The following is a 15,996-nucleotide window of genomic DNA, read 5'->3' as shown; positions in this document are numbered from 1 at the left end:
GCCCCGCAGCACGCTCCTCCCAGGAGGTCCCAGGCGCTAAATCCTCGCTGCAGTGGGTGAAGCACAGTTGACTTTCCCGTCCTGGGGGTTCAGGATGCAGTGAAGCGACGCCCCCGGCAGCCCAGCGGGGAAAGCCCCCTGACAAGGATGCTTCTGGGTGGAGGAGAGCAGGACGGAGGCTCCAGGGCAGAGTTCAAGCCCCAGCGGCCCTGGAGGGAGTGCCTCCAGCCCCTGACAGTTCCTCCTGGTCTCTGGGGTCCCCGCCGTCAGCCTCTGTCCTCTGGAGAAGGTCCAGGCCCACGGCACCTGCTGCCAGCCCCAGGCCAGGCTGGGCCAGAGACAGCGGCCGGGCAGGGGGGCAGGTAAGTCTGAAGCAGATGTCCCCTCCTCTGACAGCCACACCCGTGGGGGTGCGTGCCGATGACCGAGGGACCCTCGGGGCCACCGCACTGGGTGGGTGGCCTTCAGCACCAGGCTTCTTGTCCCAGGGGCAGCAGACACAGGCGGGTGGGCGGCAGAGGTCCCCAGGAGGCACTGGGGGGAGTGAGCTGCGGGTGTGACCTTGGGCCCCTGCCGCCATGACACAGAGCCACAGGGCCAGCCGGGTTACGCGCATTCGAAGCCACCACATTAAACCACAGCTTGCTCCACCCCATTCTTCAAACCACCAGGCAGCTCTGCAATCAGTTTCAGCTCCGGGAACGGAAACACATTTTGAGAGTGATTTTTAAACCTGGGGGCCTCCCTGGCAGGAGATAAGATGAAGAAATCTTATCTCCCTGGCCCAAGCTGCAGCAGAAGCCACCAGCCCTGGTTGCCACGTGGCAACGTGTCTGCTCCACGTGAAAACCAGACAGTGTCGGGAATGGGGGTGGGGGCTGGGAGTCACGATACTCACTTAAACAACAGCGTTTTTATCTGCCTCACCGGACGCCTCTGCGGGGCGGGCACTCACGAGGACAGGCCAGTGGCCCCTCAGGTTCGGAGCCCGCTCCGGGGGGGCTGGGCCCCACGTACCCCCCACTCCCGCCCTGCACAGGCCACGACCCCAGGAGCCGCTGCCCCTCACGGGACCACTTGGGTGCGGCCATGCCCAGGATCCCAGGCCAGGGCCCCAGACACCCAGCACCATCCCACTCAGGAGCTCGGGCAGCCCCTGGCGGGCTGAGCGCCTCACGGCGGTCATCAGGGCGTCCAAGGCCCTCTGAGCTCAGGCGATGGCCTGGAGACGGGCCAGGTGATGGTGCTGGGCAGCGGGCACCCAGGATCTGGCCACACAGGCCGATCTGGGCCTGGCTCCTGCCAACGGCCGATTTGGATTCAGTCTTGGTTCAGGAAATTGGAGGGCACAGGCCAGCAAAACATGGATTGCTGTGCACCGCTGCCTGGGTGGGGCGGGCCCGTCCTTGCCTTAAGGGGCCGAGCCGCGCTGTGGAGTCTCCCGAGAGGCACTCCTACTGCGGCCCAGACAGGATGCTCCCAGGCGCCCCAGGCCGAGTTCTGGGAGGACATCTGGGGGTCCCACTGGCCCCAGGCCTGGTCCCACCATGTCCACCCCAAACCCTCCCAGTCTGAGGAGGAAACAGGGACGACCAGCTGGAGCAGGGGCCCCATTCAAATCCACGTCCAGCCGCGTGGTCACCTTGAGGTCAGGTTCCCCCCTGCTCACCGAGACCCGTGAATAAACCAAAGCCGAGACCAGGACCCTGGCCCAGCGCAGAGCCGTGTCCACCTGCCCACCCACGGCGGGCGCCGGGCGCCTCCCCACACTGACTCGGCGGCACCAGAGGGCAGGAACCCCACAGCTGGGCGTCGACCCCATCCCGGCTCCCCCGCCCTGGCCGCCCCAGCCCCGGGCACCTGGGCCTTCCATCACCCCTGGGCCCAGGCCTACCCATGGCCAGCTTGCCGAGAACCCCCAGGAAGCCCAGGGCTGGGGGTCAGACGCGCTCGGTACCTGAGCAGGGGCTGCCTGGGGTGTGGCGGCTGGCCTGCCCCCGGGCACAGCGGGGCCTTCCTGGTCACCTGCTTGTAAATGTTCCTGGCGGTCACCCCGATCCACAGCAGAGCAGACAGGGTGGAGTAGTGCAGCGCGATGCCCACCTGGGGGAAGAGCCAGTGAGAGCCCGCCCGCCTGCCAGCGCCCCCGCCCCGAGTCTGAGCCCGACCCCCACCCTGTCCCCCAGCGCCCCCGCCCCGAGTCTGAGCCCCGACCCCCACCCTGTCCCCCAGCTCCCCCACCCAGAGTCTGAGCCCCCTGACCCCTACCCCATCCCCCAGTGCCCCTTCCCCGAGTCTAAGCCCCCTCCCTGTCTCCCTTGCCAGCACCCCTACCCTGGGTCTGAGTCCCTCCTCGTCAGTCCCCTAGCAACCCCCCCCCCCCGCCGCGCCCTTTCCCCGAGTCTGAGCCCCGCACCCTGTCCTGCTACCCCCTCCCACACCCTCAGGAAAGAGCTCAACAGCCACAGGAAGTGGGCCTGGCAGGGGCCCTGGGGTCCTGGGGCAGACACCGGGCTTCACAGGGACTCAGAGCTCAGGGAAGATGCGTGGGTGGCCGGGACCCTGAGCCAGCTTGGCCTCCCGCAGGGAGCTGTGGGCAGGCCCCCTCCTCCTGCCCGCCCTGCCCCCCCCACCCCCACCGCCTGGTCCTAGCGGGGAGACTCCTCCTGCACGGGGGGGGCCATGTGGTCAGCGAGGCTCAGCTCCCGCGGATGCCGCAAGAAGGGAGGGGCGGAGGCGCGGGGGTCTCCGGGTTGCTGTGCCTCGGTGATCAGAAGCTGAATCACTCCTTGCCTGTCGGAGTCGCTCGTTATTATGGAAAGAGCCCCGAAGCCCCTGGCGGCTCTGCTTTAGCTAATTGGGCGTTCATTCCACACCCCATCATCGCCATCCAATTCTGTAGAATGAGGCTACCTTTGAAGTAATGACCTGACGTTTTGCGATGACAGGTAAAATATGGTTGTGATTGTAAGGATGTCAGTGTTTAAGGAATACAGAGATTTTCTAAACAAAGGTAACATCGCACCGTTGTAAGGATTTGCCACATGCAGAGTTCAGCTTCAACTTATGAGAAAGCCCCGTAAGGACGGGTGGGACTGTCGTGAGAACGCTGGACTGCGTTTCGGTCGCTGCCCGCGCGCGGGAGCGTCCAGGCCTTCTCTCTGCCCGGCCTGGGCCTCTTGCCTGGGAGCCGGAGCCGCGACCCCCGCCTCCGGCCGAGAGGAGGGGGCGGACCTGAGCCGCGTCCTCGGGGTGGGGCCTGGGCCGGCCCCGCCCCCGCTCGTCTTCCCCGAGGCCGGGGACGTGCCAGCCTGCGGGTGACGGGGAGGCCGAAACAGCAGGACCTGCCAGACGCCAGCCTCAGGTGGACACGTGCAGAGGTCGCCGCAGGGCCGTCACGCCGGCGTCCACACGGCCCTTGAGCCGCCCCGGCCGTGCCGGGCTTCCGCGGGGCCATGGAGCCGCCGGCGCGCGTGGTGTCGCAGCCTCCGCGCGGCGCGCGCGGCTCTGGTCCCATAACGACCACCTCTCCTCTCCAGCCCCCAGCTCTGGGCCCGAGCGCCCATCACGGCCCTGGGGCGCGTTTCCCTGCGACGCCCGCTGGGGTGGGGGCGCCGCTGGCTGTGGGGGCCGCTGTTGAGCCCAGGTGGTGGTGAGCTGGGGTTGGGCACGGTGGGCCAGGCTGGCTGGCAGGGGCAAAACCGCCCTGGGGCTGATGAATCGTACCCCGTGGCGGGGGCAGCGGAGCGCCCAGAGTCTGCAGCCCGCAGGACGGCCAGCTGTGCGGATTCAGTCTGAGCGGGTCTGGAGGCGGGAGGTCCCTGCCCAGAACACTCATGGCTCTCCCTGCTCAGACGTCTGTCCGTCTGGTGCACGCTCTTGGGGACCGACAAGGCTGACGTTGGGAGGACAGTCCGCTCTCCTGGGCCGCCGCTTGAACGTTCATTTCACACGGAAGCACCCTCACAGACGCCCTAGGAGGATGTTTGACCGGATGTCTGGGCACCAGGGCCAGTCAGCTTGACACTGGACAGCGAGTGTCACACCTTCCAGCCGACCCGGCTCTGAGCTGTGCCCCGGGGTCCCTCTCCTCCGGCGAGTGCGGGGTCCACGGTCACGGCCTCCTAGCCCTGCACCTGTCCTCTCTTCTGACTGTCCCTCCGGGCGAGCCTGGCCTGGGGGCCACGGGCCCTCTGCTGGAATCTTGCCCTCTCTGCCCTGCACCAGAGCCGACGTTCGTGTTCAAGTGAGCGAGTGGGGCCGCAGTTCCTTCTGGAAACGTGGACTCGGAGCTGAGGGGGGGCTGTCACCACGAGGTGACCAGCAGGACTTCTGAGGCCCTCCAGGCATGTCTGCCCCTGCCCGTGACACACTCAGGGGTCCAGCCTGCTGGCCTAGCCTGGCCGTGGCTGCCACAGGGATGCCTGGCCCCCTAGCCTCTGTCTGGGCAGAAGGCTTGGGGACAGTTCCCAGGTTGGGGGCCCCCGGCCGGGCTCTTGGGACTGTAGGGGTCGTGGTGCTGAGGGTAGCGGCCCCAGGTCCCAGGGCTCCCCGCAGTCCATTCTGCTGCTTCCAGACGGCTCCGCGTCTCAGCAGGTGTTCAGAGGCGGATGGCAAATTCGATTTCCCGGGGCTCCCCCGCGGGTGTTTCTGCAATATCCAGAGGCCTCCAGGAGCGTGTCTGCCCTGCGTGCGGTGCAGGGGTGTGCTGGTGAGTTTTCGGCCAGGCACCAGGAACAGGTGCAGAGTCGGCCTCCCGGTGGGACGGTTGGCATCCACACGCGTTTGTGGAAAGCTGACCTCTCTTCTGTACTCAGGAGCCTGGGGACGCTGGAAACTGGGCCCTTACATCCTGCCGCACAGGCCTGGCACCTTGTTTGCAGGGGGAGCGTGTAGGGGCAGGAGCTCACAGACAGTTCCCCCCGAGGCAGCCCTGCCCAGTGGGAGCAGACTCTTGCCCTCTGACACCCAAGAGTTGCCAGCAGCTGCCGTTGGTGCAGGACAGGTCAGTTCGTGTGGACAGAGGAGCTGAGGTCAGCAGGCACACACGGGAGCCAGGGAGTTGAGCTGAGGCAGCCTCCACGGCTGTCGCCACGCTCTTGTTGAATTCACACAACCAAGGCCACAAGGGGGGCCTGTGACCTCGTGTGCTGGCCAGGACACTTTCTCCGTGTGGTCCTGGCAGATAGACACCCACTAAATGAGTCCTTGGTGAGGTGCCCTGTGGTCCATGGGGAAGCCCCCACCTGGCCCCGGATGAGTGCTGTAGGTGTCTGCCCACCGGGAGGGGACTGTACCCCCAGAGGGGACTGTCCATCTAGAGGGGACTGTCCTCCTGGATGTGTCTTCCTGCAGGAGGGGACTGTGCCCCTGGAGGGGACTGTGCCCCTGGAGGTGTCTGCCCACCAGGAAGGGACTGTGCCCCTGGAGGGGACTGTCCGCCAGGCTGAGCCGAGGCCAGGTGTAGGTGGGCTGTTGAAAGGCTGGGGGGAGAGAGCAGAGGGTCTCGATGCCCAGCTGCACGGACCCTGGGCCTTTGACCCTGACTCGCGGATGACGGAGGGGCCTCTCTGGCTCTGTCAGGACCAGGGGCTACCTCATACGCGCCCTTTCTTTTTTGGCTTCGCTGCGAGGTTTGTGGGATTATTTCCCAACCAGGGATCAAACCCACAAGCTCTGCAGTGGAAGCTTTGGAGTCCTACCCACTGGACCACCAGGGAAACCCCTTTCCCCTCTTTCTAAGAAAGGCCAGGCGGAGCCACGGGGCGGGAAGAAGACCCCCCCGGACTTCTCCCAAAGGCCCCTTATCACACAAGAGGGCCAGACCTTCCAGTCAGTGTGAGAGCACTGGGTGCCTCGTGGGGGTGGGCACCCCCAACCCCTGGTGACCCGGCAGTGAGGGTGGTGTCTCCCTGGTGAGGAGCTGAGACCCCTGGGCCAGGACTATTACCTGGGCCCAGGGAGCAGGCCCCGCCCCTGAACTCCTGCCCACCCATTTGCAGGAGAGGCAGGTCGAGTCCCTACTTCTGTGATCAGCCAGTTTGTTGGAAATTGACTGTCTCGTTAACATGTCACCAGGGGCTTGGAGAAAACTAGTCCAACTGGAAAATAAACTAAATAACGTGATCAGGCGCTGAGCAGATCGGTCAGACTCACACAGGGGAGGAACTGTGATACAGGCGCGCTGGGTGCTAGAGTGCCCGGCGGGAGAAGCCCCTGGACAAACGCTCGGATGTCGTTTCACTCAGGACGATCATCACAAATCTCCCCATTGGCTGGAAAGTCGATGAACCCTTCAGACCTGGCAGCAAATGAAGACAGCACTCACCGCCTGGCACAGGGTCGGGAATCTGGTGCGGTTGATGCCGCCGGCGAAGGCGGAGAAGGTCAGGGCCGCGTGGAGACAGAAGTTCAGGAGGGTGTGCCGGCCCAGGCGGCTGATCCGGATGGCGCTGCGGGGTGAGACGCGGTTAGCAGCGTCTCCCGGGGAGGGGCGCGGGCGGGGCGCGGGCGGGGCGCGGGCGGGGCGCGGGCGCGGCGCGGGCGCAGGGCGCCCTCTGCTGCACAGGCCGCGCTCTGTCCTGCCGGGACCGGGACCGGGCTGGAGGCCTCGGGTGGACCGGGATCGGCTGGGAACAGCACGCTAGGGAGAACAGGCCGGGGGTGGAAGGACAGACTTGCTGTCCACTCTAGTTTGTGGCCTCGGGTGCTTGGTGTAAAGTCACCCTGGGATGCTGGGCCTGGTCGTCTCCAGTCGTCATATAAACGAGGACCTAGAGGCCCTGGGACCTCACAACTTGTCCGAGGTCCCCGGGGAAGGTGCGGGGTGTGTGTGTGGGGAAGCCGGTCTGGCTTCCTCATTCCCCGGGTGGGGTTCTTTGCATCTGATTGAGTCTGCACCTTGGGAGAAGGCTGTGGCTGACTTACGACCCCACAGCTGTGACTGCCGCAGAGGACGCTGCTTGGGGTGGAGTCCACGCCCAGGGCCAGCCCGGCAGGGCCCACACTAGGCTTCTCAGTCTGTGCCTGCAGCCGTGACTGCAACCACAGCTTCCCTGCAGCCTCGGTCACGCTCAGGCCTCCACCTGTGGCCCTGGCCCGCGACGTGCCCAAGCTTCTCCCCTGACCACAGTTATGCCCATGGGCCAGGCTCTGCCCACGGCTCTGCCCATGGTCTGGCCCCTGATGGTGGCCAGGACTCCTCCTCGATTTTCCCAGGTCATCTTTGAGGGACGTAGAGAACCCACTGGACTCCCCTGTGGCCGGCCAGCCCAGGGCAGGGCTGCTCTGAGGGTTGTGCGGCTACTCGGACCTCCTTGGGGCGCGCCCTGTCGGGGCCCTTGGAGGAAGAGCGCGTGTCACCTGACGGGATGAGAACGTGAGGCCTGGGACATCCGTCCCCCAGCACTCAGCCACCTGCGGCCGCCAGGGCCACCGGGGCCCGTGAGGCACCTGCCCGGGATTCCTTTCTACATGAGGACGGAGAGGGGGCTCACCTTTGGTGGACGACGTAGGTGGCGGCGGAGGCCAGCAGACACAGCAGCATGACGGCCGTGCAGGCATACACCACGGGGTGCAGGAGCTCCCCTGGGGACGGGGGCAGGGAGAGGACCGTCCTCAGATCCTGGAAAGGACACGGAGCGCACGGCGTGACTGGCGTGGCCGGGCTCTCCCAGGACCAGCGTCCGCCCTGCAAGCTCCTGGAGGCCATTCCTGCACCAGCAGACGTGCTGGGAACGCCTAGGGCAGGGGCAGGGCCCCTAACCCGGGGACCGCTCAGGGCCGAGGTGCCCAGCACTCGGCTCAGCCGCCGGTGTCCCCGTGGGCTCTGACGGCCGCCTCCCCAGGGACAGCGCCCTGCTGGGCTGGGGGTCGGCCCGCCAGCCTCCCTCCGTCCCGGGGGCGCGGGTCACCCGGAGCCCACTGCCGTCAGAGGCACCTGTGTGACAGCACCGCCCTGGGAGGCTCCTGTCTGGTTGCCCCCAGGTCCTTCTGTGGGCCGCACACCCACTGACGCACTGCTGGGAAGGTCTCCCAGGAGAGTCTGTGCCCAGTCTCAGTGGTCCTGCTGGGTGTGAAGCCGCCCCAGACCCTTGTGGCGCCCTGCCTCCTCTGCACATCACACGAGAGCCCTGCCGCGGGCAGCGGCCCCACAGTCCAGGGGCGCTGGGCTTCAGGGACCCGGCTCAGGTCAGACACAGTCCTGGAGCGGCCCTGACCCGAAGGGGCCAGGGCCTTTGTGAGAAGGAGGATCAGCAGGAGAGGCCACAGCGGCATGGGGGGGGGGGCGTCTACACGGCAGGGAGCGGCCCCAGGACACCAGCCTCCTGGGGAGGAGGAGGAGGCGCTGTCTACACGGCAGGGAGCGGCCCCAGGACGCCAGCCTCCTGGGCTGTGGTTTGAGCCTCCTGCTCTTGGGGCTTTGCCACAGCCCTCCGGGGAGAGCCTCTGCCTGTGGAGCGGGCGCTCTGGTGCCCACTGCCCAGGTCAAGGGCGGGGTCCGTGCTCCATGCTCTGAACCCGTTGCTCTGCTGGCACAGCTCCAGGGGATGTGCTGGGCTCTGGAGGGCACACTGGGGGCCAGGCTGAGCCTGTGGAGTACGGTCCAGCGGCCCTGTGAGACCGCCTGAGCTGCCCTGGCGTGCCCACAGGGCTGGTGCTCAGGGTTGGGCTCTGCCCTGCTCCCCAGACCGCAGAGTGTCCATGCTGAGGCGCCTGCCCCAGCCGAGCGGGCAGCAGAGGCAGCTGATGGAGCCTCCAGGATGCAGTGGTGGGGGATGGAGGGGCACCCCGAGAAGGCCTGGGCCTGTCCACCGCGGGAGGTAGGAAAACTGCTGTCCTCAGGCTCAGGCTGCTTGTCTCCCAATGGACGTTTCTCAGCCCAGAGGACACGAGGCCTGGCCGGCCAGGGGCGAGCTCAGAGATGCCACTCTGGGTCCAGCCTGGCCTCTGCTCCCTGACTGCTCTGATGCAGACTTGGGTGAGAAGGTTTCTGTCACCGTGGCAACGGTGGATGGAATTCAGTCCCCTGGGAACAGGCACTGCGTGACCTGGACTCCAAGGGGTCCTGAGCGTCTGGCTGCCCAGGGGCCCAGCGGATGAGTCAGGCAGGAACAGCGCCCGTCCCAGAGTGAGCGGGAGGCCAGGAAGGCGCCGTGCTGCTTGCAGACCCCAGCCGGACACGCGCTGTCCACCAGCCCCAGTCCTGACCATCCACCAGCCCCAGTCCTGGCCATCCACAGGCCCCGAGGGCCCCTGTCTGACGTGCACGGGCTCAGGGGAGAGGCAGGCGGGGGACACGGGCCTCAGGACGACTGGGGAGTTGGCTGTGTGTGCCGGGGACCCTGCTCCAGCACCGGGAAGGTGGTGCCCCGAGGGGCTGCGGTTAGACCCTGGCAGGACTCAGGCCACATCCCGAGGAGCCCCTTCCGAAGGCATGGAGGCCGTTGGGCCCGTCCTGCGGCCAAGAGTCTGCGCCCCGGTGACGGGCCTCCCAACAAGGGCAGGATGGGCTCTGGTGGAGAGCAGATGCCTCATGAGGGGGCGGCGGGGCGGATGCCAGCGCTGGGGTCTCGCTTTCGGGGTGTTGGGCTACCGCAGCCCACCCCCAGGGCCCCGCGCATCCCGAACTCTGAGTGTCTCCGCCGGGCAAGGGTGGGAAGGGGTCTGGTGCCCAGGAGTCCCGTGGTGTTTCTGCACCTGCCAGGCTCCACGGGCACTGGCCTCCTGCCAGACACAGCTCACCGAGAATGTTGAGGAGAGACAGGTCTTCTCAGTCAAGTCCTGATACCAAAGGGTCTTTTCTTCCTGGAGTCCTCGGCTGTGACGGTTTGGCTTCAGGTCTGACAGGGCTCTGGGGGCGTCCCCAGGCCTGCGCATGAGGTTCCTCTCATGGGAGACGACAGCTTGGCTCTCTGGGGACAACCTCATGGGCTGGGGCCGCCTGACTCACCGTGGGGGCACGCTGGGGCCTGTGTTTCTGGTTTACATCCACGTGCGAGGGCCACTGCAGGTCCGGCCCGGCCCGTTCTCCCAGGGACCCAGTTGGGACCCACACCCTCACATCTCGCCTGGAGCTGAAGGGCCAAGGGGGGGGCCAGCCTCCCCGGGGGCTCACAAGTCCCTTCCCCACCTTCTCCGGGCACCGTCACTACCCCTCAAGACTGAGGTCAGACCTCCGACTCTTGTCTAGGGGGGCAGGGACGTGGGGGTAGGGGTGGTTGAGCAAAGCAAGCCCGTGCTTCCGGGTGCAGTGTCCGCCTGACGACTGCGTCTGTGGAACGCCGGCCCAGCGGGGCTGCGACGGGGGAGCCTGTGCAGGGCCTGGACCTGTGGCGGAGAGCTCCCCTCCAGCGCAAGCAAGCTGCCGGGTCTGTCCACGCAGGGAGACCGCTTTCTGCTGCGCCGAGGAAGAGCCAGTTGGTTCTGGACACAAAGGTGCTTCCTGGGCCTGACGCCCACGTGGCCTTGGAGCGTGCGGGGTCACCCCACCTTCGCACCCCCTCCTTTCCATCCACGGGCCCACTTTTGAGGCTCCGTGTGGTGGTGTGGGGTCTTTGACCGCCAGCAGCAGCACCCACAGTATATGCTTCGGGAGAGACAGATCGGATTCCACTCGGGCTCCTGTTTCCGTTTCCTTCTCCAAATCAGACTTGTCAACAGCGCTTTCTACATTTTTAGAGGTGACATTTAAAATTCAAACTAGGTAATGCAAACGGCGATGCATTCCATATTTTAAAGTTCGCACATGTACAAGCGCCTCAGAAGAATCCACTCTGCAAACATTCCACCAGCAAAACCCTTCTGACGGTCCAGTACCTGTTCAGATGGCACCCGCTGAATAAGGCCCGTGGAGGCTGTGGGGCCAGCCATGCGCTGGGACCGGGGACCGCGGGTGGAACATGGGCCTCCGGACCGAGAGGCATCCAGAGAGCCCAGGGAGGAAGGGAGGCGAAGCAACCCCGGCCTTCTTGCGAACGAGGCAGCCCACCAACTGCTGAGAGCCGCGGGCCTGCCCCAGCTCCGGGGCCAGGGCTAACGATCCCACTCACGTCTTCGCTCACAGGACGGCCAGTTGAGACCACAGTGGGGTGTGTACAGGCAGCGTCGGAATGTGTACAGGCAGCGTCGGGGTGTGTACAGGCCACGGCGGGGTGTGTACAGGCCACGGCAGGGTGTGTCTTGTCCTGAGGACCTGGGCTTCGCCGCCCCGTGGGGCCCACAGGCTCTGAGCGGCGGTCCCGGGGCAGCGGTCTGGCTCGTGTTTCCCCTTCACGTGCGTCTTGTTGTGATTTTCTTGGATGTGTCCTCTCTGTTATGTTCTGCAACCACATCAGGATGTGGAGAAAGATAAGAAGATAGGAGGACGCCGTCAGGTCAGGCATCGCCTGTCTGATCACACGAGGCGAAGTGGCCTCTCCGGGCTGTGGGTCGGACTGTCTCTGGGCGTCCATCCTGTGTGCTCAGACATCCAGGCTGGGCCCGTGGGCAGCTGGAGGCAGGCAGGACAGGCCCTTCCGCCTGAGGTCGTCCCGACCCAGACGCTCCCGGGGGCCCCTCGTCTGCCGACCTCTCCCTCCTCCCCGAGGGAGTCCGGGAGCACAGACGCACAGGGCAGGAGTCTGCCCGATCGGGGCACACGCCATCCTGACAGGGGGATGCTCAGGGGTGTGCGGCATCAGCTTTTGAGGGTGTGCGAGCTGGCTGCACGACGAGGAACTCTGAAGAAAATACATTGAGAACTACCACGGGCTTCCTTCCGGACCAAGGGTCACGTGCGTGAAACGGTCCCCACCAAGGGGAACCAGCAGGGGGCGACACGCTCTGAGACACAGGCAGGTGCCTCAGCTGTTGGAAGGTGAAATACTGGCCCGAAGGGGACGGGACATGGCAGGCGGGAGGGACCCACTGGTGCTCTGGGGAGCTGCAGGCGTGGCGGGCAGGTCAGGTCAGCTGAGCCAGGGCCTGAGCCCCTCAGGTCTGGCCAGGTCTCCCTAGCCTGGATGGAGCCCCTGGATGCCCTGTGGGCCCCCTACCTCCCGCTGCCCCTCGGCTCCGGCTTCCTGGCCCCTGCCCTGCTGGTCTCTCTGGGGTTTTACCTCCATCCTTCTCGGGGGAACGTGGTGTGGAGCCGGGGTCCCCACGCACGGTCTGGCCTTGGGGGGGGCCTCTCACCCTGTCCTGGCCCCTGGGGACGGAGCAAAGGTCAACCCCGCTCAGACCCAGAGGGGCTCCACTGGGCTTCCCCTGGGCTGGGCCGGGCCAGGCGCGCCGCTGAGCGGTCCCCGAGGTGCTCGGGCCCCAGGGTCAGTGAGCTCAGCCTCCGGGCCACGCTCGAGGCCACAGGGCTGTGGGAGGCACACGTGCTAGCCCTGCCGCCCAGCCAGTCCCCAGAGGCAGGTGTGGCTGGCCAGCCATGACTACGGGACCGCCGGGCGCCGCATGCAGAAGGACAGAGCACCCGGCCAGGACGGTTTTCACTCCCTTCCAGGCCTGTCAGTGTGCTCCCTGGGAGAGCTCATTCTCTGCGGTTTTGGTGAGGATCACGGGGCTGCTCGAGGGGAGTGTGGACGGGGCCGGCGCAGCAGCGGCGGGGCAGGTGGCCGCTGTCAGCCTCGGCACGAGGGTCAGGGCCCTGAGGGCTGGCGATGGGGCCCGACTTGGCCCGAGGAGGCCGGGCTGTTAGGTGCAGGCCCCCTGCCCCAGGGGTGTCCGCCGTCCCGAGGGCGCACAGGAAGCTTGCTCAGAAGGCAGCACGGGCTCCAGCAGGCCTGCCCGAAGATGCTTAGGGCTCAGCAAGTTTCAGACGTGGCCATGGCCTCACTCAGGGCCCAGAGTCGGGGCAGCCGACTGCCAGGCCCAGGGCCGAGCAGGTGGCTGGAGGGGGCAGCCTGGGCGTGGGGCCAGAGCCACTGGCCGGCCAGCCTTCCTCCCCACAGCCCCCAGGGCCCTCGAGCAGCTGCCCCGCGGGCTCCCAGACACGTGCAGGAACATGCTCGCGCCAGAGCCGGAGGCTTGGGCTTGGGTGCAGCCGCTCCTTTCAGAAACGCTCCGCAATGTGAATGTGACTTCTTAGGACTGGAACCAGTGAGCCACTAGGTCCAAGCTCTCTGGACAAGGGCGCCCCAGCTCTTTCCTCCTGTCCTAGACGCCTACGTGGCATGGGTGGGAGCTGGGGGCAGGATGTGGATGGACTCGCCGCGAGGAAGGCGCTTGACAGGTCAGAGAGGGCCAGAGACGAAGGTGAAGACGGGCCTGACGCTGGGGCACCTGGACCGGCAGCTGTGGGGCCCCAGGGCCCACCCCCAGGCAGCTCCGTCCAGCCTTTGCCGACGACGGGACCCAGATTGCAAATGAGGATCTGAACTCGAGGAGGCAGAGCTTCAAACACAGCCGGACTGAAGTCCTGACCGTGTTGGGGTGCACCCACGGGGCAACAGGTGCCTGGCTCAGAGCTGGGGGCCCGGCCGGGGGCCCCGGGACGCACACCGCTGGACGCTCAAGAGGCAGGTGCCACCAGCTCCCTGCCTCTGAGCCCTCGAGATGACGCTAACCTTCAGCAAAAGGCATCGCTCTTGTTTGGACATTTCAGATCCAACCAGAAGGGAACCAACAAGAAGCTTGGACGGCCTCTGCTTGTGGAGGCTCGGGTCTGCATCTTCAGCCCAGACTTGGGGTCCGAGCCCCGGCCGTGGGGGTGCCATCCTCCGCCATCGGCATTCTCTGCACGTGCCGGCCGCTGCCCGTCACAAGCGGGCACAGTGTGTCCTTTATTGGAATCCAAACCGGCTGCGAACGCAGGGAAGGGCCCCGGGCCTGCAGGCCGAGCCCCCGCACGTCGGCCGTGCCCCTACACGCCGGGCGCGCCCCCTGTGTTGGCGAGGGGCCTCCATGCCGGCTTCGTGTGCCGCTGAAGCCCACCCACGTCCCCTGCCTTGCGTTCGCCAACTTTCCGATGGGAAGGGCTGCAGTGGGAGGGAGGGCCGTGCGCAGGGCCTGGGGCCAGGAGAGGGCGGGACCCCAGCGCCCCCCGGGGGCCCCCAAGCCTGGGGTCCAAGAGGTTTGCACAGGTGGAGGGCGAGGCCGGGGCAGGCCGCCGCCTGCCCTGACTCGGTGATTCAACATTGCAGCGCGCCGCTAATTAGTATGATCTCCGCGAGCCGCCGCTGGAGAGCCGCGGCGGAGCAGCAGCCCGCGGCCCCCGGCGCGGCCCCGCCCCCTCACGCCCCGCCCCCCGGGCGCCTCGCCGCAGGGCCCGCCGGCGCCCCCCGCCCCGCGGAGCGCACAGCAGCTCGCGTGCCCGCGTGCGGGGCGGGCGGGGGCCTGAGCCCCGCCGCCGTGTACTCACCATGGGCACAGCGAAGTTACTGAAGTGTGAGCAGGGGTGAAACGGCCCGGCCGCCTATGTCGCTCCCTGCTCCCCGCCAGCCTCCATGGCCGTCCGGAAGGTCAAGCTATCCCGCAGGGGCCGCGGGGTCGAGCCCTGGGCGACCGCGGCGATGGGGTGGGTGCAGGGGGGAGAGGCCGCCCCCATCTGTGAAGGCAGGGAAGGCCAGGTGGTGCGGGGTCCTCCCCGCATCTCGCAACCCCTCTCCCCCCCGCCACCGTCCCCGGGCAGCCCCGCCTCCCGCGCAGCAGCAGCAGCGCCCCCCGCAGTCTGCCCCGCTCTGGGCTTCTCTCGCCCCAGCCAGCCTGTTGGAGTGTCCGGCTCCAGGCGTCTGGGTCAGGCAGAGGCTCGGGGACGACCCGGGGCCTCAGGGGCCTTGGAGGGATGGTGCCCCCGGGAGCGCTTCCTTCTCCATATTTAAAAATCGGCCTCCGCTTGCCATCCAGCGCAGGACTCTCAGCCCAGTCTCAGGCTGCAGGAGTCACGTAGAGCATGTCTGTCAGCTCAGCCAAGAGGCTCCAACGATCCCCCACGAGCAGCCAGACCCGGGCGGGTGAAGCTTCTGCTGCCTGGATGCAGCCAGACCCTACGGGCCGGCCTCTCCCCACACAGCTCGGTTTCCCCGGTGGATGGGTTCCGTCAGCAGAACCCAAAGTTGTTCATAATCTGCGTTTGCAAGAGCAGGCACAGCCGGCCCCTGGCAGGCGCTGATGCCCCAGGGGGCGGCCTGGGGAGCCGACGCTGCGGCCGGAGGGCTCCGACCTGCACCCCTCCCCAGCCGTGTCCTGCTGCCTCCCTGGACGGGGTGGAGGGGGGGCACCTGCGTGCAGACCCTGGAGAAACGCAGCCCAACTTCTCACCTATTTCGGTGAAACGAGCTGGAGTGGCCGCAGTCCTGTGCTTCCCGCTGGCGGAGAGGTGGGGCGCGTTCCCGGGTCTGGGGAGCCGTTGTCCATCCAGGGGCAGCGCGCCGGCTGGAGAGTGGAGTTATCAACAGATTGCAAGACCGCAGCCCGGCCAGCCCGGCCAGCCCGGCCTGCCGGGGGTGAGCCGGAGCCAGGAGCGCACGCTGGCGGCCGTTCTCAGCGGGCGGCTTCCCGAACTCCGTGCGAGGATCGCCGGCGGCCGCTGCGCCTGCCCCCGCGGGCGGGCGACGGCCGGGGACGGGCCGGTCGGAGGCAGAGCCGTAACCATGGGGACGGGGGAGGCGCTGACGCGCACGCGGCGGCTCCCTGCGGCAGCGGCGATGGTTCTTCCCAGCCAGCCCGCCGGCCCAGGCTCCGCAGAGCCGATTTAAAGAGACAACCGGCGGTTTCGTCTTCGTTGCCAACAGAAGCGGACAGCTCCCATCAAAACACCCCCTGGGGGAGGCGGGGAGCGGGGTGGGAGCTCGGTGTTTTTCTGGCAGGAAGCCCCTGTCCCTCTAGGGCTCTGGGAGCACAAATAGGAACAAGGAAATTGATTTCGGAGGAGTTTTCACAGTTCTTGTCTTAAAATATTCTCAGATCCAAAGATGGCCACAGTGAGGTCAGCCCACAGCGCATCCCAGCGTGAGTCAGCAGGTGGTCCTGCCCTGTCGGTGGGCTTCAGCTGTGCAGAAAGAGCCCCCG

General features: G+C 66.9%; 1 protein-coding gene across 1 annotated transcript in view; it reads right to left on the bottom strand.

Moving 5' to 3' along the window:
- The window catches only part of ADGRA1 (adhesion G protein-coupled receptor A1), a 34,611-nt gene extending 18,925 nt beyond the window's left edge, over window positions 1-15,686 (bottom strand). Inside the window, exons 1-5 of the mRNA XM_069566891.1 lie at window positions 15,247-15,686; window positions 14,348-14,533; window positions 7,497-7,624; window positions 6,329-6,452; window positions 1,958-2,103 (exon numbers count right to left, since the gene is read on the bottom strand). Coding sequence (XP_069422992.1) covers window positions 1,958-2,103; window positions 6,329-6,452; window positions 7,497-7,624; window positions 14,348-14,350 — 401 coding nt within the window. The 5' untranslated portion in view covers window positions 14,351-14,533; window positions 15,247-15,686. The remainder of the gene's footprint in view (window positions 1-1,957; window positions 2,104-6,328; window positions 6,453-7,496; window positions 7,625-14,347; window positions 14,534-15,246) is intronic.
- Between the last annotated feature and the right edge of the window lie 310 nt (window positions 15,687-15,996).

This window comes from Ovis canadensis, chromosome 22 (genome assembly GCF_042477335.2).
Source record: "Ovis canadensis isolate MfBH-ARS-UI-01 breed Bighorn chromosome 22, ARS-UI_OviCan_v2, whole genome shotgun sequence".
Taxonomy (NCBI): domain Eukaryota; kingdom Metazoa; phylum Chordata; class Mammalia; order Artiodactyla; family Bovidae; genus Ovis; species Ovis canadensis.
The sequence above is the reverse complement of the archived record's forward strand: the minus strand, read 5'-3'. Positions and strand labels throughout refer to the sequence as shown.